This window comes from Microcaecilia unicolor, chromosome 6 (genome assembly GCF_901765095.1).
Source record: "Microcaecilia unicolor chromosome 6, aMicUni1.1, whole genome shotgun sequence".
Lineage (NCBI taxonomy): Eukaryota > Metazoa > Chordata > Amphibia > Gymnophiona > Siphonopidae > Microcaecilia > Microcaecilia unicolor.
The window spans coordinates 246726332-246748306 of record NC_044036.1 but is presented as its reverse complement, the minus strand read 5'-3'; the positions used below and the strand labels follow the sequence as shown (position 1 = coordinate 246748306).

At 49.3% G+C, this 21975-nt stretch overlaps 1 protein-coding gene across 1 annotated transcript in view; it reads right to left on the bottom strand.

Annotated features, from left to right (window-relative positions):
- The window catches only part of MAN1B1 (mannosidase alpha class 1B member 1), a 262777-nt gene that overhangs the window by 210547 nt on the left and 30255 nt on the right, over positions 1-21975 (bottom strand). The window contains exon 2 of the mRNA XM_030207057.1: positions 20292-20400. Coding sequence (XP_030062917.1) covers positions 20292-20400 — 109 coding nt within the window. The remainder of the gene's footprint in view (positions 1-20291; positions 20401-21975) is intronic.

Sequence of the window (21975 nt, the reverse complement as noted above, 5' to 3'; positions counted from 1 at the left end):
TCAAGCTACTCAGATTTAATGAAGTTTATATTCATGGTGATCCAAAAATGTCAGCTAATTATTTTTCCTAAGCAAAAATTACTTCCTGTTCCGGGGCAGAGGGAGCAGGGAACCAGCGGAACCGACACCCCCCCAGTGGCATGCACACGGCAGGCAAGAATGCACTCGGGGGAGGGGGGCTTGGGTGATGCGCCGAGGTGTGATGTCATGCTGCACCTTCCCCCCCCCCAGGTGTTTCGGGAGGGCAGCTGTTGAGCGCGTCAGTGGAGTCAGGCAGGTTCGAGCTTTTTTTTTTTGTTTGTTTGTGTTGCTGTCAAGCTGTATGGCAGTTTGGGGGGGGGGGGGGTGGTTGGATCAGCTGCGAGGCGTGTTTTGTTTTGTTTTTAAACCCCGGGTTCTGAGGTTGACATCACAATGCGTTTGCTGACGTCAGCCTGTGCTACGGAGCCTAGCAGACCAACTCCGAAGAAGTCACGAACACAGGCAGCAAGACCAATAGAATGTTGGAGGTGAGAATTATTATATAGGGTGTGCTCATACTCCTTGTGACAGAACAGTGGGTTTTAAAGCCTGTGATAATTGTTTTGATATTTTCCTGCAATGTATTTCTCTAGTTTAGCTAGCAGGTGGTGCATGTTTAAGTTTAAAGCTGTTACAGAGAAAATGAAGGTACATACCTATAGCAGGTATTCTCCGAGGACAGCAGGCTGAATATTCTCAATGATGGGTCGTCATCTGCGACGGACCCAGGAGACCAGAACTTTCCTCAAAGCGTAGAACTTTCAGGAACGCGTCGCATGGGACCAGACGCACCGCGCATGCGCGAGGGGCTTCCCGCCGGCGACGTAAGCGTGTCACGTTCAATTAGTAAAAAGCAAAAAAATATATAGACAGGGAAAACAACTCCAAAGGGGAGGAGGGTGGGTTGTGACAATATTCAACCTGCTGTCCTCGGAGAATACCTGCTACAGCTATGTATCTTCATTTTCTCAGAGGACAAGCAAGCTGAATATTGTCACTGATTGGGTATCCCTAGCCCCCAGGCTCTCTCAAAACAATAAACATTGGTCAATTGGTCCTCGCAACTGCGAGGACATAACTTAGATTGACCTGAACAGAAACACAGCTAAGTGAGAGTGCAGCCTGGAACAAAACAGAAATGGGCCTAGTAGGGTGGAGTTGGATTCTAAACCCCAAACAGATTCTGCAGCACCGACTGCCCAAACCAACTGTCACGTCGGGTATCCTGCTGAAGGCAGCAGTGAGATGTGAATGTGTGGACTGATGACCATGTCGCAGCCTTGCAAATCTCCTCAATGGAGGCTGACTTCAAATGAGCCACTGACGCAGCCATGGCTCTAACATTGTGAGCCGTGACATGACCCTCTAAAGTCAGCCCAGCTTGGGCATAAGTGAAGGAAATGCAATCTGCTAGCCAATTTGAGATGGTGCGTTTTCCGATGGCAACTCCCCTCCTGTTGGGATTGAAAGAAACAAACAATTGGGCAGACAGTCTGTAGGGCTTAGTCCGCTCCACGTAAAAGGCCAATGCTCTCTTACAGTCCAAGGTGTACAACTTGTCCTCACCAGGGCGGGTATGTGTATGGGGAAAAATGTTGGCAATTGACTGGTTCAGATGGGACTCCAACACCACCTTCGGCAAGAACTTAGGGTGAGTGAGGAGGAGTAGTCTGTTATGATGATATAAGGTGCATGCACTACCAGGGCTTGGAGCTGACTCTATGAGCTGAAGTAACAGCCACCAAGAAAATGACGTTCCAGGTCAAGTACTTCAGATGGCAGGAATTCAGTGGCTCAAAAGGAGCTTTCATCAGCTGGGTGAGAACAACACTGAGATTCCATGACACTGGTGGAGGTTTGACAGGGGGCTTTGAGAAAAGCAAACCTCTCATGAAGCAAACTAAAGGCTGTCCAGAGATAGGCTGACCTTCTACACGTTGATGGTAAGCACTAATCGCACTAAGGTGAACTCTTAAGGAGTTGGTCTTGAGACCAGACTCTGATAAGTGTAGAAGGTACTCAAGCAGGGTCCGTGTAGGACAAGAAAAAGGATCGAGGGCCTTGCTGTCACACCAGATGGCAAACCTCCTCCACTTAAAAGAATAACACAGTTTCGTGGAACCTTTCATAGAAGCAAGCAAGACTCAGGAAACACTCTCTGAAAAGGCCTAGAGAAGCAACTTCTAAGTTCTCAACATCCAGGCCGTGAGAGCCAGAGACTGGAGGTTGGGATGTAGAAGCGACCCCTCGTTCTGAGTGATGAGGGTCGGAAAACACTCCAATCTCCACTGTTCTTCGGAAGACAACTCCAGAAGAAGTGGAAACCATATCTGACGGGGCCAAAAAGGAGCAATCAGACTCATGGTTCCGTGGTCTTGCCTGAGTTTCAGCAGAGTTTTCCCTACTAGAGGTATGGGAAAATACGCATACAGAAGGCCTGTCCCCCAATGCAGGAGAAAAGCATCTGACACTAGTCTGTCATGGGCCTGAAGTCTGAAACAGAACTGAGGGGCTTTGTGATTGATCTGAGTGGCAAAAAGATCCACCGAGGGGGTGCCCCACACTCGGAAGATCTTGCGGACCACATCCATGTTCAGAGAACATTCGTGAGGTTGCATTATCCTGCTCAGTCTGTCGGCCAGACTGTTGTTTACGCCTGCTAGGTATGTGGCCTGAAGAAACATACCGTGATGGTGAGCCCAAAGCCACATCCGGGCGGCCTCTTGACACAGATGGCGAGATCCGGTGCCCCCCTGCTTGTTGGTGTAATACATAGCAACCTGTCTGTCTGAATTAGAATAATTTGATTGGACAGCCAATCTCTGAAAGCCTTGAGAGCGTTCCAGATTGCTCATAATTCCAGGAAGTTGATCTGAAAATCCTTTTCCTGAAAGGACCAAGCTCCCTGAGTGTGAAGTCCATTTACATGAGCTCCCCGCCCTAGAAGGGATGCATCCGTCGTCAGCACTTTTTGTGGCTGAGGAATTTGGAATGGACGTCCCAAGGTCAGACTGGCTCGAATGGTACACCACTGAAGGGAACTGCAAATGTCGGTGGAGAGATGGATTGCATCCTCTAGATCCCCTGTGGCCTGGCACCACTGGGAAGCTAGGGTCCATTGAGCTGATCTCATATGTAGGTGTGCCATGGGAGTCACAAACCGTGGAGGCCATGTTCCCTAAAAGTCTCAACATCTGCCGAGCTGAGAACTGTTGAGACGCCCGAGCCAAGGACACTAGGGCCAGAAGATTGTTTGCCCTTGCCTGGGGAAGATAAGCTCGAGACGTCCGTGTATCCAACAGATCTCCAATGAACTCCAATTTCTGCACTGGTACAAGATGGGACATGGGATAATTTATTACAAACCCCAGTAGCTCCAGCAGTTGAATAGTCATCTGCATGGACTGTAGAGCCCCTGTTCCAAAGTGTTCTTCACCAGCCAATTGTCGAGATAAGGGAACACATGCACTCACAGTCTGCGTAGCGATGCTGAGACAACCGCCAAGCACTTTGTGAAAACCCTGGGCGCAGATGCTAGGCCAAAGGGCAGTACAGAGTACTGAAAGTGCTGAGTTCCCAGTCAAAATCGAAGGTACTTCCTGTGAGTTGGGAGCACCGAGATGTGAGTATAGGCATCCTTTAAGTCCAGAGAGCACCACCAATCGTTTTCCTGAATAACGGGAAGAAGGGTGCCCAAGGAAACCATCCTGAACTTTTCTCTGACTAGAAATTTGTTCAGGACCCTTAGGTCTAGGATGGGATGCATCCCCCCTATTTTCTTTTGCACAAGGAAGTACCTGGAATAGAATCCCAGCTCTTCTTCCCCTGGTGGAACGGGTTCAACCGCACTGGCCTTTAGAAGGGCGGAGAGTTCCTCTGCAAGTACCTGCTTGTGCTGGGAGCTGAAGGATTGAGCTCCCGGTGGACAATTTGGAGGCTTGGATGCCAGATTGAGTGTATATCCTAACCGGACTATTTGAAGAACCCGCTTGTCGGAGGTTATAAGAGGCCACCTTTGGTGAAAAAAATATCAACCTCCCCCCCGACAGGCAAATCGCTCGATACAGACACTCTTACTGCAGCTATGCTGCACCGGAGCCAGTCAAAAGCCCATCCCTTGCTTTTGCTGGGGAGCCCTAGGGGCCTTTGGCGCACGGCGTTGACGAGAACGCGCATGCTGGGGCTGAGCCTGAACCGGCTGCCAAGAGGCAGGAGTGTACCTACGCCTATTATAGGAATAGGGAGCACTCCTCCTCCCTCCAAAAAAACCTCCTGGATAAGGAGGCAGTAGCAGAAGACGTCCGGCGGGAGAGAGAATCCATGGCATCATTATGCTTTTTCATCTGATCAACTATATTCTCTACTTTCTCTCCAAAGAGATTATCCCCCTGGCAAGGAACATCCGCCATTCGCTGCTGGTTCTTCTGATCCAGGTCAGACACATGCAGCCATGAGAGTCTGTGCATCACTATACCTTGAGCAGATACTCGGGATGCTACATCAAAAGTGTCGTAAGACCCCCTGGCCAGGAATTTGTGACACGCCTTCTGCTGCCTGACCACCTGGTGAAAAGGTTCAGCAAGCTCCGCAGGAAGTGTTTCAACTAAACTGGACAGTTGCCTCACCGAGTTCCATAAGTAAATGCTCGTGTAAAGCTGGTATATTTGGATCTTGGCTGCAAGAATTGCGGCCTGATACGTTCTCTACTACTACTACTACTACTATTATTAAACATTTCTATGGCGCTACTAGACTTACGCAGCGCTGTACAAATCAACATGAAAAAGACAGTCCCTGCTCAACAGAGCTTACAATCTAAATTGGACAGACAAACAGACAGCTAGGGGTGGGGAAATTGCAGTGGTAGGGGTGATAAGTGAGGATGTTGAGTAAGAGAGTCATGGTTAGGAGTCGAAAGCAGTAGCAAAGAGGTGGGCTTTAAGCCTAGACTTGAAGATAGCCAGAGACTGAGCCTGACGTACCGGCTCAGGGAGTCTATTCCAGGCATAGGGAGCAGCGAGATAGAAGGAACGGAGCTGGGAGTTAGCAGTGGGGGAGAAGGGGGACGACAGGAGACATTTACCCAGCGAACGGAGTTCACGGGGAGGAGTGTAGGGAGAGATGAGAGCGGAAAGGTACTGAGGAGCTGCGGAGTGGATGCACTTGTAGGTCAAAACCAGAAGTTTGAACTGTATGTGGAAGCGGATAGGGAGCCAGTGAAGCGACTTGAGGAGAGGGCTAATGTGAGTATAGCGACTCTGGCGGAATATAAGACGCGCAGCAGAGTTTTGGACAGATTGAAGAGGAGATATATGGCTGAGCGGGAGACCAGCGAGAAGCAAATTGCAGTAGTCTAGGCGAGAGGTGATAAGGGTGTGGGTAAGGGTTTTGGTAGCGTACTCGGAGAGGAAAGGGCAAATTTTGTTAATATTATAGAGAAAAAAACGACAGGTTTTGGCAATCTGCTAAATATGAGCAGAGAAGGAGAGAGCGGAGTCAAAGATGACTCCAAGGTTGCGCGCAGACGGGACAGGGAGGATGAGAGTGTTATCTACCGAAATAGAGAACGGGGGGAGAGGAGAGGCAGGTTTAGGATCTTGGCGGCAAGAATTGCGGCCTGATACGTTCTCCTCCCAAAAGAATCCAAGGTCCTAGACTCTACTACTACTACTATTTAGCATTTCTATAGCGCTACAAGGCGTACGCAGCGCTGCACAAACATAGAAGACTGTCCCTGCTCAAAGAGCTTACAATCTAATAGACAAAAAATAAATAAAGTAAGCAAATCAAATCAATTAATGTGAACGGGAAGGAAGAGAGGAGGGTAGGTGGAGGCGAGTGGTTACAAGTGGTTACGAGTCAAAAGCAATGTTAAAGAGGTGGGCTTTCAGTCTAGATTTAAAGGTGGCCAAGGATGGGGCAAGACGTAGGGGCTCAGGAAGTTTATTCCAGGCGTAGACTCTCTGCCTGGGGGCGCCGAGGCATAGTCTCTAGTACTCTTGGCTCTTATGAGAGCAGAGTCCACCACCATGGAATCGTGAGGAAGTTGGGCCTTCACCATTACAGGCTCTCCATGGACTCTGTACTGGGACTTGGACTTCTTGGGGACCACTGGATTAGAGAGAGGGCAAGACCAATTCCGCATCAGCACGTCCCTGAATGTATTGTGCAAGGGGGCCGTTGCAACCTCTGTAGGTGGCGAAGGATAATCCAGGACCTCGAACATCTCAGATCTGGGCCCATCCACAACCTCCATATGGAATAGAATGTCCCTAGACATTTCCCGCACAAAGGATGAGAAGGTAAGACTCTCAGGTGGAGACATCCTCACTTCAATCGGTGGAGTAGGATCAGAAAGAAGCCCACAGGACTCCTCCTCTGAAAAGTACCTGGGGTCTTCCTCCTCTTCCCATAAACGCTCCTCTTCGGTATCAGACAGAAACTCCCTAAGAGCAGCCCGAAACCGAGCCTGTCTCGACGTCGAGGATCAACGACCTCATGGAGGGTGTCGAGAAGTCGACCCCTGCCTGGACTCAGGTGAAGCTTCCTCCACCGACATCGAGGCTGGCAAGCGGCACCGAGGGCGGAGACCTCCTCACAGGTGATGGCCCAGATGCCGTCTCCGCAGTCGGTATGGGAGGAGCAAGCACCCTCGACACCGAGGCTGACTGACGAAGCAACCCTTCCAGAAGCTCTGGAAGAAGGGCCCGGATGTGCTCATCGAGAGCTGCCATCGGAAAAGGCCGTGGGGCTGGTGCAGGAGTCGGTGCCAGAATCTGAAGGGGCTCAAGAGCCGGTACCAGGCTGCCAGACGACCGACGCATCGGCACCTCCTGAATGGAGAGTGAGTGATCCTCCCGGCGCCGACGCTTCTCGGGTGCCGACTCCCTCACCCGTCATTGAGACTCCTCAGTACAGAGGACATGGAATCCACACGCCTCCTCGGGGCTGGGTTCGACAAAGGTCAGTCCTGGGGGGCCTGCATAGCAGGAGGCCCCGAGATGGGTGGAGACCCACTCAATGCCTCACTGCTCTCAGCTCGATGCAGTCTCTCGGCAGCCATTACCTGCGCTCTCGGAGTCACTGCTTCCCTCGACATCGATACCGAAGTCGAAGACCGGACCGCTCAGAAAAAAGCTTTTCACGCTGAGCCTCTCGAGCAACTTGGGTCCACTTCTTCATCAACTTGCAGAGCTTACAAGAAGCTGGGAAGTGGTCAGGCCCAAGACACTGAAGACACCACGCGTGAGGGTCGGTACTCAAGATGGTCCGGTTGTGAGTACAACGCTTGAAGCCACTGGGAGTCTTCGATGACATGGGCGGGAAAATAGCGTCCGCGAAATCAAAGGGCTCGATTGTGCCACCTAAAAAGGCACAAAAAAAAGGGAAAAAAAAGACACGGCCGAGCAGCCTAAAGGCGGCGGCAACGAAAAAGAAAGGAAACTTGCAAAAGTTGAGAAAAAACTAAAACAAATAAGGGAAAAATTCAATATATTATTTTTAAATTGTGAAGCAAACTAAAGAATAAAAAGGAAAAGGGGCGCGTAAAACGCGAAAACACAGTTCTCCTGAGGCGAAAAGAAGTCGCACGAACACAACTCTCCTGCAGCGTGAATCAAAAAGAACTGAACGTGACACACTCACGTCGCCAGCAGGAAGCCCCTCGCACATGCGCGGTGCGTCTGGGCCCGCACAACGTCGTGTTTCTGAAAGTTCTATGCTTTGAAGAAAGTTCCGGTTTACTGGGGTGTCGCAGACGACGACCCATCAGTGACAATATTCAGCCTGCTTGTCCTCGGACAACTGACCTTTCCTTCTTTAGTTAACACAGATAATATGAAGTGCCTCCAGTGATGTGGCTATTTTTAAATGTTGCTGTTCTGAGCTCTGACTGGCCTGGAGTTTGAAGCTACCCAGGAGTTACAGGTTTTGCCTCCAGTTTCAGCCAGCGAGAAGACAGACAGAGAGATCTCTTTCCTGAAGCCCTGTGAAAAGTTATATTTGATAACGTGTCAGCAGCTATATGATCTGATCTCCCCAGGTACTACTTAGAAACTAAACAAATGTTTAGTTAGTGTTATAATCCATATTTCAGTTATCTGTTATTGTTTTTGTATAATTATGGTACAGCTAGAGACCCCCCCCCCACTGGAATGGTGGAGGGCCCAGTCATAGAGCTCAGGCCATTACAGACCTTGGCTGAGTCAGAAATCTGATGGCTGACATAACTGGGAGCTTCCTGGAAAAGTATGGCCTAGTTTGTAGCCCAGATTGAGGCCTAAAAGTTAAGTCAATAGATATGGAAACAAAATGGAGGATTTCAACACAAAATGGAAGCCCGTATCTGTTACAAAGTGGAATTTTCTCTAATGTAAGTTAGAAAAACAAGTTGAGAAATAAGTGAGTCATAGCAGGTGCAAAGAAAATAGGGAACTAGCTGTTCCAAGAGAGGAGGGAGACTTTCCTGTGAGCAGGATTGTGGTCAGCTGGTGTGAGAAAGGAAAGGCGTAGCAAGATAGAAGCTACTCATTAGCATGAGCCAATCAGTGACAACCATGACATTAGCATAGATCCAATCAGGTATATCTACTGTCATATTATCCATATCCTGAGGGCGCCTATAAAATTCAGGGTAGTTCCTGGTTTAAGTTAGAGAGAAAAGGGTTGGCACTCTCTCTCCAAGGGAAACCAATGTGTCCAGCAGAATTGACAAATTACCTAATTGCTTTCCCTTGTAAAACCTCTAATTGGTGAAAGAAATTATAAAACATTAGCAAATAATTAACACCTGTTTGCAGCTTATTATATTCCTATAATTAATTGATTGTACATGCCTGTTGTCAATCACTGATTTGACTTATACCTTGGCAAATAAACTCCTCATTCCAAATGATGATTCGTGGGCTTCACTTAATGATCAAAGGCTGTAAGTATAAATGCATTGTATAACTTGTAATCTAAATCCAGTTTGTCATAAGGCTGGTATCTTTTCCTTAGACCTAACGTCTCCCTTAGAGGCAATAACTCCTTGATTACCCCAGTACTAGTGTTATTTAGAGATGGAGTCAGATTAAGGTCACTCTAGCCTTCTTGGGGGGGCTCGGGACCCCTAAATTCTCAACATTTTGATGATTGCACCTTTTTTGTTCATTGTTCTGACTTTTCAGACAAAAAACATTCCGTATAGTTTCTTGCCCCTGCTTGTCTGTGTGTTGGGTCTGTGAGTGCTTTCTGGGACCTGTGGTACCACTAGGAGCATTGCCTCCAGTAACCTAGAAATTACTAGATTTGAGAGCGGGAGACTCGCTCAGAGGCGATTGTGACCCAGTCAGTGGGAGCAGGGTGCTAAGTATAGAGCACAAGCGGCAGGTGCAGGCAGACCTGAGATGTGTTGGGGATAGACCCTCTAAATGGCCATAAGGCAGCCCCAGGCAGGTGGCTAGGCATTTTGTAACACTCCTGGATTTTATATATGATGCCCAGAGCTGTGAATCATCAATACTTGGGTGCTAATAACCAATTATGAGGTTAATTGCTACCCATTAGAATTTGTGTGCCCATCTGGCCGCATATTATTCTATAAAGAAGGGCACTAACTCCCATAGCGCGTATCTGAAAAGGGGGCATAGCTATGGGAGGAGCACTCAAAATAGTTTCATGTGCACTTATACAAGGTCAGTGCACCCAACTTAGGCACCAGCATTTACACCAGGTTTCAGCAGGCATAACTGTGGTGCACAAAGTTTGAGCGCAGGAATTGGCGCTAAGCGTGATTCTATAAAGGGCACAGCACATGCTTTATATACAGAATCACACTTAGCACTGATTCTCTGGACCCATTTTGTGCACAATTTATAGAGTTTACTCCATAATGTCTAGGAAACTTGTTCTAGTATATGTGCACCCATCAGGTTTATGCAACCTAGGTCATTAACTGTCAGTACATAGTAACATAGTAGATGACGGCAGAAAAAGACCTGCATGGTCCATCCAGTCTGCCCAACAAGATAAACTCATATGTGCTACTTTTTTGTGTATACCTTACCTTGATTTGTACCTGTCCTTTTCAGGGCACAGACCGTGTAAGTCTGCCCAGCACTATCCCCGCCTCCCCACCACCGGTTCTGGCACTGACCGTATAAGTCTGCCCAGCACTATCCCTGCCTCCCAACCACCAGTCCCGCCTCCCACCACCGGCTCTGGCACAGACCGTTAAGTCTGCCCAGCACTATCCCCGCCTCCCGCCACTGGCTCTGCCACCCAATCTCGGCTAAGCTCCTTAGGATCCATTCCTTCTGAAAAGGATTCCTTTATGTTTATCCCACGCGTGCTTGAATTCTGTTACCGTTTTCATTTCCACCACCTCCCGCGGGAGGGCATTCCAAGCATCCACTACTCTCTCCGTGAAAAAATACTTCCAGACATTTTTCTTGAGTCTGCCCCCCTTCAATCTCATTTCATGTCCTCTCGTTCTACCTCCTTCGCATCTCCGGAAAAGGTTCGTTTGCGGATTAATACTTTTCAAATATTTGAACGTCTGTATCATATCACCCCTGTTTCTCCTTTCTTCAAGAGGGTAAAATTATGTATCATACCTGATAATTTTCTTTCCATTAATCATACCTGATCAATCCATAGACTGGTGGGTTGTGTCCATCTACCAGCAGGTGGAGATAGAGAGCAATCCTTTTGCCTCCCTATATGTGGTCATGTGCTGCCGGAAACTCCTCAGTATGTCGATATCAAAGCTTCATCCGCAGGGCTCAGCACTTAGAGAATTACACCCACAAAGGGACACTCTACCCAGCTCACCACCGCCGAAACGGGGGAGGGGAATTAGCCCAGCTCATCCCCACACAAGTGGGGGAGGGGAATCCGTCCAGCTCATCCCCGCGGAGCGGGGGAGGGACACCACACCCGCCGATGCGGAGGGATCTGGCTTATCCTGCAACCGCAATCGCGGGAGGAGCTAACTGACCCTAACATCGCCAAAGCAGGAGGGAGCGCCGGCAGAATTCAGGTCTCAATCCAGCCCCGTAAAACGGAGGGGAGAGGAATGCAGCAGCTCACTGTAACACAAACTCGTCTCAACTCTTGAAGAATCCACTTGAAAAAACTTGAACACGAAGTCCTCCTGAACAGGAACTGAAGACTAAACTTGAACCTGAAATGCAACCAGAATATAAACAGTACAGATATCTGGGAGGGGCTATGGATTGATCAGCTATGATTAATGGAAAAAAAATTATCAGGTATGATACATAATTTTACCTTCCATATCATCATGCTGATCAATCCATAGACTGGTGGGATGTACCGAAGCAGTACTCACCCAGGGCGGGACATTGAAATCCCTGACCGCAACACTGAAGCTCCAAACCGGGCCTCCGCCCGAGCAGCCAGTGTCAAGCGGTAATGCCTGGAGAAGGTATGGGCCGATGCCCAAGTTGCCGCCTTGCAAATCTCTTCCAAGGAGATGGACCCGGCCTCTGCCATCGAGGCCGCCTGAGCTCTAGTGGAGTGAGCCTTCAGCCGGATAGGCGGCATCTTCGCCACGGCCACATAAGCCGCTGCAATGGCTTCCTTGACCCATCTTGCCACTGTAGGCTTAGCAGCCTGCAGACCCTTACGAGGACCTGCAAACAGGACAAACAGATGATCCGACTTCCGGAAATCATTGGTCACTTCCAAGTATCTGATGATAACTCGTCTCACATCTAGATATTTGAGAGTAGAGTACTCCTCTGGGTAGTCCTCCCTACAAAAGGATGGGAGACAGAGCTGCTGATTCACATGGAAGCGAGAAACAATCTTGGGCAGGAAGGAAGGCACTGTGCGAATAGACACTCCTGCCTCAGTGAACTGCAGGAAAGGCTCTCGACATGATAATGCCTGGAGCTCGGAAACTCCTCTGGCTGAAGTGATAGCCACCAAAAAGACTGCTTTCAACGTCAGGTCTTTCAGAGATGCCCTCGACAAGGGTTCAAAAGGCGGCTTCTGCAAGGCCCTTAGCACCAGGTTGAGATTCCACGCAGGCACCACTGAGTGCAGAGAAGGGCGCAGGTGATTAACTCCCTTGAGAAAACGCACCACATCTGGCTGCGAAGCCAGGGAAGCACCCTTTAGGCGGCCCCTGAAGCAATCCAGAGCCGCTACCTGGACTTTAAGGGAACTGAGCGACAGGCCTTTCTCCAGACCTTCTTGCAGGAACGCCAACACTGAAGAAATTGAAGCAGTGAAGGGAGAAAGTGAGCCTGCTTCACACCACGCTGTAAACGTACGCCAAACCCTGGCGTAAGCAGTAGAAGTAGAGCGCTTCCTCGCTCTCAGCATAGTGGCGATGACCTTGTCTGAGAAGGAGAGGACCTGGGGGTAGATAAGATGGAAGTGGAAGAGGAAGAAGGGAGGTGGCTCACGAGCAGACCTAGGCAGAACAGAGCCTTGCCTCCATTCCATCCCCAGAGAGCAAGAGAAGTAGTAATGCCCCCTAGAAAAGGGTGGAGGAAAAAGGACTACATTACCCAGCATCCCCCGAGAGAGAACAGAGAAAGGTTCGTGACCCCTGTAAAATGGAGGAGAGGAAGAGACTACATTTCCCAGCAACCTCGGGGCAAAGCCTGGTACAGAGATTACCTTCCCCAGCAGGAACAGGGGGAGAACGCTAACAAGGAAAGGGTGGTGCCCCTGCAGGGTAATCAAGGGAAAGAGGAACAGCTGCAAAGTGGGTGGGACGGGGAGCCCATGGAGTATCAAGAAGCTGGGCAGAGAGAAAGAGAGGAGAGCGAGGAATAGCCTATGGACCTCTCAGCCTGGGCTCACTCCTTAGGTAACAAAATAAGGGACCAGGTAACTTCATGGTATGGTAACTGGGCTAAGAGAGGAAAGAGGAAAGGTCATGTGGGAGGATGGGTCAGAGCTTAGACAGAGTGACCCAGATGGGTGGGGCCTTTTCATTTTCCAGAGCTCAGGCTGTGAATGAACTTTGAGTTTAAAGAGTTCTGGTTGAAGAGGGATGAGAGATTTTCCCGGAGTGGGCTGAGCCCAGCAGGAAGAAGGTGGAGTGTGAACTGTGGCTAAAAAGCCTAAAAGAAGCTGAAGGGGTTTGAGCTGTGTGCTGAAGCCTCAAGAACTGTGTTTGTTTGATTTTTTGGAACTGCTTGCAGTGTTTTGGCCCCTCCCAAGGGAGAGGGGGGGGAGAAAGAAGACCCAGGGCTATAAAACTGTCTACAAGGAGCCCAGCTGGGTGCTGGAAGCCTGGGAGTTAAAAGTTGGGTTTTTTTCCTGCTGTGTTTGTACCCCTGAGAGGAGCAACAGGGGGAATTGTGAGGTTTTTTGTTGATTCAAGTATTGTGTCTTTTTGCACTGCTGGACTGTTGGATCCCAAGCAAAATAAAGAACTTGTTAAGTTTGCTTTGAAGTTGATTTCTTTGAGCCCTGCCCTGTGGACTGCAGTGAACCAGGAGGTTGGGCAGCCAGGGTGAAGGGGAGATCCCGAGGACCCTCAGGCGGAGGGGAGGATCATTTTCACAATAGCCAGGCCGTAAGACCAAAGGGGGAGGGATCCTCCATCACCACGGGACCCTGATGCAACAGGCCCTGCTCCACTGGCAGCCGCAGAGGGTCGTCTACTGAGAGCCTGATCAAGTCCGCATACCAGGGACGTCTGGGCCAGTCCGGACCCACCAGGATTATCCGGCCCGGATGCTTTGTCACCCGGTCTAGCACCCTGCCCAACATGGGCCAGGGCGGGAACACATAGAGAAGCTCCTGTGTCGGCCACTGTTGGAGAAGAGCATCTACTCCCAGAGATCGAGGGTCCCTTCCTCTGCTGAAAAAGCGCGGCACTTGGCAATTGGCCGATGACGCCATCAGATCTAGGCTCGGCTGGCCCCAGCGCTTCGTGATGTCCAAGAACGCCTGAGCCGATAACTGCCACTCTCCGGGATCCAAGGTATGGCGACTGAGAAAGTCCGCCTTGACATTCATGACTCCGGCAATGTAGGCCGCCGACAGCTGTTCCAGGCTCGCTTCCGCCCACTGGCATAGATTCATGGCCTCCTTGGCTAGAGGGGCGCTCTTGGTACCTCCCTGGCAGTTGACATAGGCCACAGCCGTGGCATTGTCTGACAGGACCCGTACTGGCTTCAACGCCAGTACCGGGAGGAACTCCAAAAGCGCCAACCAAATGGCTCTGAGTTCCAGGAGGTTGATAGACCACTTTGCCTCTGCAGGAGACCAGAGCCCCTGCGCTGTCCTTCCCAAGCAGTGGGCTCCCCAGCCCGTCAAAGAGGCGTCCGTCGTGACGGCAATCCACTCCGGGGTCACAAGAGGCATTCCTGCAGACAACTTGTCTGTCTTCAGCCACCAGCTCAGCGCCTTGCGCACTGCTGGGTCCAAGGGAAGGCGCACAGCATAATCCTCCGACACCGGAGTCCAGCGCTGCAGCAGAGAGTGTTGTAGTGGTCTCATATGAGCCCTGGCCCAGGGCACTACTTCCATCGTGGCCGTCATAGAGCCCAACAGCTGCACATAGTCCCAAGCCCAAAGAGGAGAGGCTACTAGGAACTGGTCCACCTGAGCCTGAAGCTTGACAATCCCATTGTCTGGCAGGAACACTCTGCCCACTTGGGTGTCGAAACGAACTCCCAGATACTCCAGGGACTGAGTCGGGCGCAGCTGGCTTTTCTCCCAGTTGATGATCCACCCCAGGGAGCTCAAAAGAGCAATCACCCGGTCCACAGCTTTGCCGCACTCTGCATAAGAGGGGGCTCGGATCAACCAGTCGTCCAGATAAGGATGGACTTGTACTCCTTCCTTTCGGAGGAAGGCCGCGAAGACCACCATTACTTTGGAGAAGGTCCGCGGAACAGTAGCCAACCCGAACGGGAGGGCTCTGAACTGGAAGTGTCGGCCCATGACTGCAAAACGCAGAAAGCGTTGATGAGGAGGCCAGATGGGAATATGCAAGTACGCTTCCTTGATGTCCAAGGACGCCAGGAACTCCCCTGCCTTCACTGCCGCTATAACAGAGCGGAGAGTCTCCATGCGAAAGTGCCGAACTTTCAAGGCCCGATTGACCCCTTTGAGGTCGAGGATAGGCCGTACAGAACCTCCTTTCTTTGGTACTACAAAGTAAATGGAGTAACGTCCCTTGCCAAGCTGATTTTCATGCACCGGAACGACCGCACCCAGGCGGATCAGATTGTCCAAAGTCTGCTGCACTGCCACAGCTTTGACCGGAGACTTGCAGGGAGAGAGTACAAACCCGTCTCTTAAGGGTCGGCAGAACTCTAGCTTGTAGCCGTCTCTGATGACTTCCTGCACCCAAGCGTCTGAAGTTACCCTGGGTCCACTCGCCCAGAAACGAGGACAGGCGTCCTCCAATCTACACTGGGCCATGGACCAGGGCCCCGTCATTGGGTACGAGACCCTGGGGGAGGACCGGAGGGCGCACCTCCGGGACGGCGGTCTCTGCGAAAGGAATGCTGCTTGGGGGAGAAGTTCCTCTTGAAGGAAGAGGGAGCAGAGGAGCCCGACTTGCCCGGGCGGTACCGATGGGCTTCCTGAAACCGTCCTCTGGAGTTACCGGGGCGAGCACTGGCCCGAGCCCTGACCTCTGGTAACCTCTTGGCCTTAGACGTGCCGAGATCGGTCACAATTTTGTCCAGCTCGACCCCAAAGAGCAGCTTGCCTTTAAAAGGCAACTTAGCCAGGCGGGACTTAGAGGCGTGGTCAGCAGACCAATGCTTCAGCTTCAGCCAAAGCCACCGCCGCGCAGAGACTGTCTGAGCCATACCTTTAGCCGAGGCTCTCAAGACATCATACAGCAAGTCTGCCAAATAAGCCAAGCCTGATTCCAGGGCCGGCCAATCAGCCCTCAAGGAAGAATCCGAGGGGGAAGCCCGCTGCACAATCGTCAGGCACGCCCTGGCCACATAGGAGCCGCAAACTGAGGCCTGCAAACTTAAAGCAGCCGCCTCGAAGGACAACCTTAAGGCCGCCTCCAATCTTCTGTCTTGGGCGTCCTTTAGGGTCGTGCCACCTTCCACCGGCAACGCCGTTTTCTTAGTCACCGCAGTGATTAAAGAATCCACTGTAGGCCAAAGAAAGGCTTCCCGTTCACTTTCAGGCAGAGGATAGAGGCGGGACATAGCCCTAGCCACTTTGAGGCTCGCTTCCGGGACATCCCATTGAGCCGAAATCAAGGTGTGCATGGCATCATGCACGTGGAAGGTTCTAGGCGGGCGCTTCGTCCCCAGCATAATGGCGGAGCCAACAGGGGCTGAGGGAGAGACGTCCTCCGGAGAGGAAATCTTCAAAATGCTCATGGCCTGCACTAACAGGTTGGGCAAGTCCTCTGAGCGAAAGATCCGCGCTGCAGAGGGGTCATCCGCTCCATCCGAGCGGGAATCCGTCTCCTCCAAGGAATCCCCAAAGGACCGTTGGGAGAACCCAGATACGCTGCCCTCATCTACATCAGAGGAGACAGAGTCCTCTAAGGCCTGGAAATCCACCCGAGAGCGTTTACTTCCGGGGGCCTCAACCCCTTTATCGGACAAGGGAGCAGGGGCAGCGTTTTGCATAAGGAAGGCCTGATGCAGCAGCAAAATGAACTCGGGGGAGAAACCCCTCAGACTGTGCACTTCAGCAGCCTGGGCCACAGCCCTAGACGCACCCTCAACCGGCGCTCGCAAGAGCGGGGGAGAAACATGCTGCGCATCCAAAATGGCGTCCGGCGCGACACTCCGCAAAGGAGCCGCACGGGAAGAACGGCGCTTAACTTTGGCCGCTTTTTTGCCGTCACCCAAATCGAGGGCGGCCATAGTATTAACGTCTCCCACCTCAAGGGCGGCCCAAGAAGAAGCCATCCGAGCAGAGTGGCCGGCCAAGATGGCGGAGGCGAGCAGCGGGGGATGGGCGTTTATGGCGGGAAAAACCGCCGCACCGGAGGAAGAACCGGGACACTGACCGGCCTCCAAACTGACACCCAACAAGGGCGAATCAGACTTTAAGACCCCCGCATCCCCGCTAGAAGCGCACACGCGGTCCGGGGAGCGATTCTTTGTGCCCTCGGCCTCCGACGCCATAGGCCACCTGGAGACCGAGCAGGGAACCCCCTGCCCGCTACAAAAAAGGTAAAAATTACCTGCTTCTCGCTCCCAGCTGTAACGAACTGGTGTCCCAGTGAGTAGCTGCAATAAACATTGAAATAAATGTTGAAATAAACGCTCTTAAGGACGTCCAAAATTTTTTTTTTTTTTTATTAACGGAGCCAGCTGGAGGGGGGAGAAAAGGAGGGACCTGGCACCACCAGGTTTGCACTTGCTCAAGAAGAGCCCTCAACCCCAGGTACTCAACAAAACCTAAAAATTAGGCTTGGAGACCTAGCCAGAGCTGCTGCTGTGTGTGACCACCACCTGCTGAGATAGAGAACATACTGAGGCGTTTCCGGCAGCACATGACCACATACAGGGAGGCAAAAGGATTGCTCTCTATCTCCACCTGCTGGTAGATGGACACAACCCACCAGTCTATGGATTGATCAGCATGATGATATGGAATATACATGTTCAGGTCATCAAGTCTCTCCCCATACGTCTTGTAACGCAAATCCCTTACCATGCTCGTAGCTTTTCTTTGCACCGCTTCAATTCTTTTTACATCTTTCGCAAGGTACGGCCTCCAAAACTGAACACAGTGGGGCCTCACCAACGACTTATACAGGGGCATCAACACCCCCTTTCTTCTGCTGGTCATCAGAGCTTAATTTGTGCTGGAACGGAGCAGAACAGCATTCTGGCCCTTCTTTAGACTCAGAAAGTGATGTCACCACCTAGGACTTCCTTCTTCCCCTCCGCTGCGATCAAGCTTCTATCCCTTTTGCTCCTTCTCTAATGTATGATGGCAACCCTCCCTCTCCCCACCTCCATACCTTTTCAACGCTGTCTTTGTTTTAGACGTTACCAGCAGTGATTCACAACACGCTGCTTGTGCCAACATCAGAGCCTTCTGTCTGATGCAACTTTCTGTTTCCGCATAGGCAGAAAGGGCAGACAAAGATCTGTTGTTGGCATGAGCACACTATGAATCATTGCTCACTGCTGGCTACCTCTAAAACAAGAAGGCAGCTTTGAAAATGTATGGGGGTGCGGAGGGAGGGCAGAATGTCATTGTGCATTAGAAAGGAGCAAAAAGAGAGAGAAGCCCAACCATGGGGGGGGGGGGGGGGGGGGGGGGGGGGGGGGGGGGGGGGGGGGGGGAGTTGGACCGACAGGGGGGGGGGGGGAAAAGGAGAAAAGTTGGACCGACGGTGGGTGGGTGGGGGAGAATAGGGAATGAAGAAAAAACTGTATCAATGGTTGAGGGGGGAGGGGACTGGAGGGAGGGAGAAGGAGAAATGTTGGATAAATGGTGGGGGGCTGGAGGGAGGGAGAAGGAGAAATGTTGGATGAATGATGGGGGGAGCTGGAGGGAGGGAGGAGAAATGTTGGCCCAATAGGGTGGGGAGAAAAGCTAGACCAATGGTTGACTGGTTGGTTAGGGGGTAAAGGAGGAGTAAAAGCTGGACCAATGGTGGAGTGGGAGAAGGAGCAGGAGAAATACTGGACCAGTGGTAAGTGGGTGGGAGGGGGGAGAAGGAGAAATACTGGACTACTGGTGGGGGGGGGGGGGGAGAAATGCTAGAGATGAAGGAGAGGGCATAATGGAGAGAAGTGAAGGGTACAGACAGAGGGATTCTAGATATGAAGTGGAAAAGAGTGGGGAGATGCTTACTGGGGGAGAGGAGAAGAAGGGGAGGAGATGTAGTGGAGAGAGAAGGGGAGATGCAGACTGTGAGGGAAAGGAGAAGAAATGGATAGAGATGGAAATGCAGACTATGGGGGAAAGAGAACTATTAGGGTAGGGAATTAAGAGGGGACAGGGAGATGATAGGCTACAAATGTTGTGGGGGAGCAGAGGAAAGATGTTGGGCTACAACAGTATGGGGGGGTGAAAAAAAGGAAAGACAGGGAAAATATTTGTAGCATTACCTATTCATAGGTAATTTTCTTGCTATTTGAATTTTATGAATTAGTGCTACTGCTGTATGTCTGGTCTGCTACAAGAATGATGTTAGAATTTTTTTCAAGTTTTTATTTCATAGTATGCCTGGTAGAGATTTATGTTGCTGTTGCTCAGATAACATGAGAATCAGAATTCTTTTTATATGGTGACTTCCAAGGAGAAATATCATAGTTGAGAAGAGGTTGGATTTTTGTGGATACAAAGCATATTTACATTTAACTCATAAGAACTACTATACTGCGTCAGACTAAAGGACTCTGGAAATTTAAGCATTCCTCTGCCCCAACCCAGTTACTCTGTCCTGCAATGGTGTTATGCTTTATTATTGAATTTTTTATGATTCTTTCCTTATTGATATGTGTGGGTTTATGTATTTTGTTTCATATTTTGTAATGACTTCTTGTTAGCCACACTGAACTCAAAATTATATGGGGAAATGTGGGGTATAAATGTCATTCACACTTGCTTCCTTTTGCCATTGCAGGGCAGTACTCCTTCATGCCACTTGGCTGCAAAACATTTCTGAGAACACTAAGGTATCAAATGTGTAAATGTTGAGAAACACTGATTAGTTCAAGATTTTGTTGATAATGTTGCAAATTTGTACTACTCTGGGTGATATGATATTCTTTAATGTAACACACCTCTATTCACTGGCTTACTTGTTCCTAGAAAAATACCACTATACCCAACTGGCAAGTAACTTCTAATTTGCTAAATAACAAACACAAGGATGAAAAAGGACTTTAGTGGATTAGGTCACGTGTGATATACAACTTGGGACTATTGACCCGCCCTGCTTCTTCGTCAGTCCTGAAAATACCTCCTGTACTTAAATGAACATTGCTTTCATTTTTTAAACGTTTTTAAACAATTTTTTTCTTCTTGCTCTATTCAAGTCCAATTATCATTTGTTTCTCCCAGTACTTATCTGAAGCAAACACTGCTATGTTCTACAGCATGGCTGTTTCACCTTGGCTTCATCAGGAGAGTTTTTATCCAGCAACATTAATCAGTAATCCCGACGTTTAGTATACCCTTGAGACCTAGGGGACTTTCCACAAATTAACTGCAAGCTTTCCTGTTACTTAGCAATGAAAAACATAAAAAAAACAAAAACAAGAAAAAAAACCTCTTCTAAAGTACAAATCTGAGAGTGAATGTTACACTGGGTATACAGTAAACAGAGCAGGTTTACAACTTACCTTTCAAATGCTCTCCCAGGCTGGAATAGGAAAGCACAGCTAAGACAGCCAGGAAAGCAAAGAGGAAGAGAATCATGCTACGCTGTAACCGTGACAGCTGCTTCCAAGCCTAAAGAAATAACAAGGTGTGGGGGGGGAGAGAAGAAAAAAAAGGTTTCACTGACAAGTGCGTTTTTACTAGTAATTGTGTGTTTTTTTTCTGTTTTCTTAAGTAAACAACAACAAAAAAAAGAAAACTAAAATGAAGTTCACTGAACTACTCCTTACAGTTCTTTGCGAAAGGTCTTAAAAACTTGTTTACTTATTTGTTCATATACGCAGATGATGTCACAATTTACATCCCGTTCAAACATGACCTAAATGAAATCACCAACGAGATCAACCAAAGCCTCCAAATAATGCACACCTGGGCAGATGCATTCCAACTAAAAAACGCAGAAAAGACACAATATCTTGTACTCACCTCACAACATAACACAAAAACCTTCTCCACCATAATCACACCATACTGTTCTCTTCCCGTCTCACAAAACTTGAAAATTCTTGGAGTTACCGTTGACCGAAACCTCACTCTGGATACCCACGTAAAGAACACGACGAAAAAGATGTTTTACTCCATGTGGAAACTCAAAAGAGTAAAACCGTTCTTCCCGAGATACATCTTCCATACCCTGGTACAGTCAATGGTAATAAGTCATCTGGACTACTGCAACGCACTGTACGCTGGCAGCAAAGAACAGACTATCAAAAAACTCCAAACAGCCCAGAATACTGCCACCAGACTCATATTTGGAAAAACAAAATATGAAAATGCAAAACCCCCAAGAGAGAAACTATACTGGCTCCCACTTAAAGAACACATCGCGTTCAAGATCTGCACAATTGTACACAAAATCATTCACACAGAGGCCCCAAGCTACATACTAAACCTTGTGGACCTACCCCCCAGAAACGCCGCAAGATCATCCTGCAAATTTCTCAACCTGCACTTCCCCAGCTGTAAAGGACTAAAATACAAGTTGATGCATGCCACTACCATCTCTTACATGAGCACGCAGCTATGGAATGCATTACCTACAGACCTGAAAACAATCGACGAAACAACTATCTTTCGCAAATCTCTGAAGACATACTTCTTCAATAAGGTCTACAATGAGAACCTACAACCTCACTAATCCACCTCATCCAACCCACTCAGCTATGAAAGCCCACCTTCTATACCTACCCTAATTACTCCCTTCTTTCTTCCTATACTTAATCTCTGCCCATTACTAAATGTACCTGATATCCTGGAACGACAATGTTAATAAAACTATGTAAGCCACATTGAGCCTGCAAATAGGTGGGAAAATGTGGGATACAAATGCAATAAATAATAATAATTTCTTAATGTTATGTTTTATAAAAATGACTTAGATGGATATTTTTAAATTAAGATTAGATTACTAATTTTAATGTAATTCTATCCATTTGGGATCTCTCTCTGCCCTGTGATCCACTTTGAATCACAAGTTAAAAGCGGAATAGAAATTGCAGAATAGAATAGAAAACTACTTTCTCATGCAACAAGTCAACCATGTGACTAGAAACCACCTTGAATGAGTATAGTCCAATATCATGGTGTATCAGATTTTATAAAAATATAGCCACTGAACCTAAGTTCAAATCAATGAGATTTGGTTAA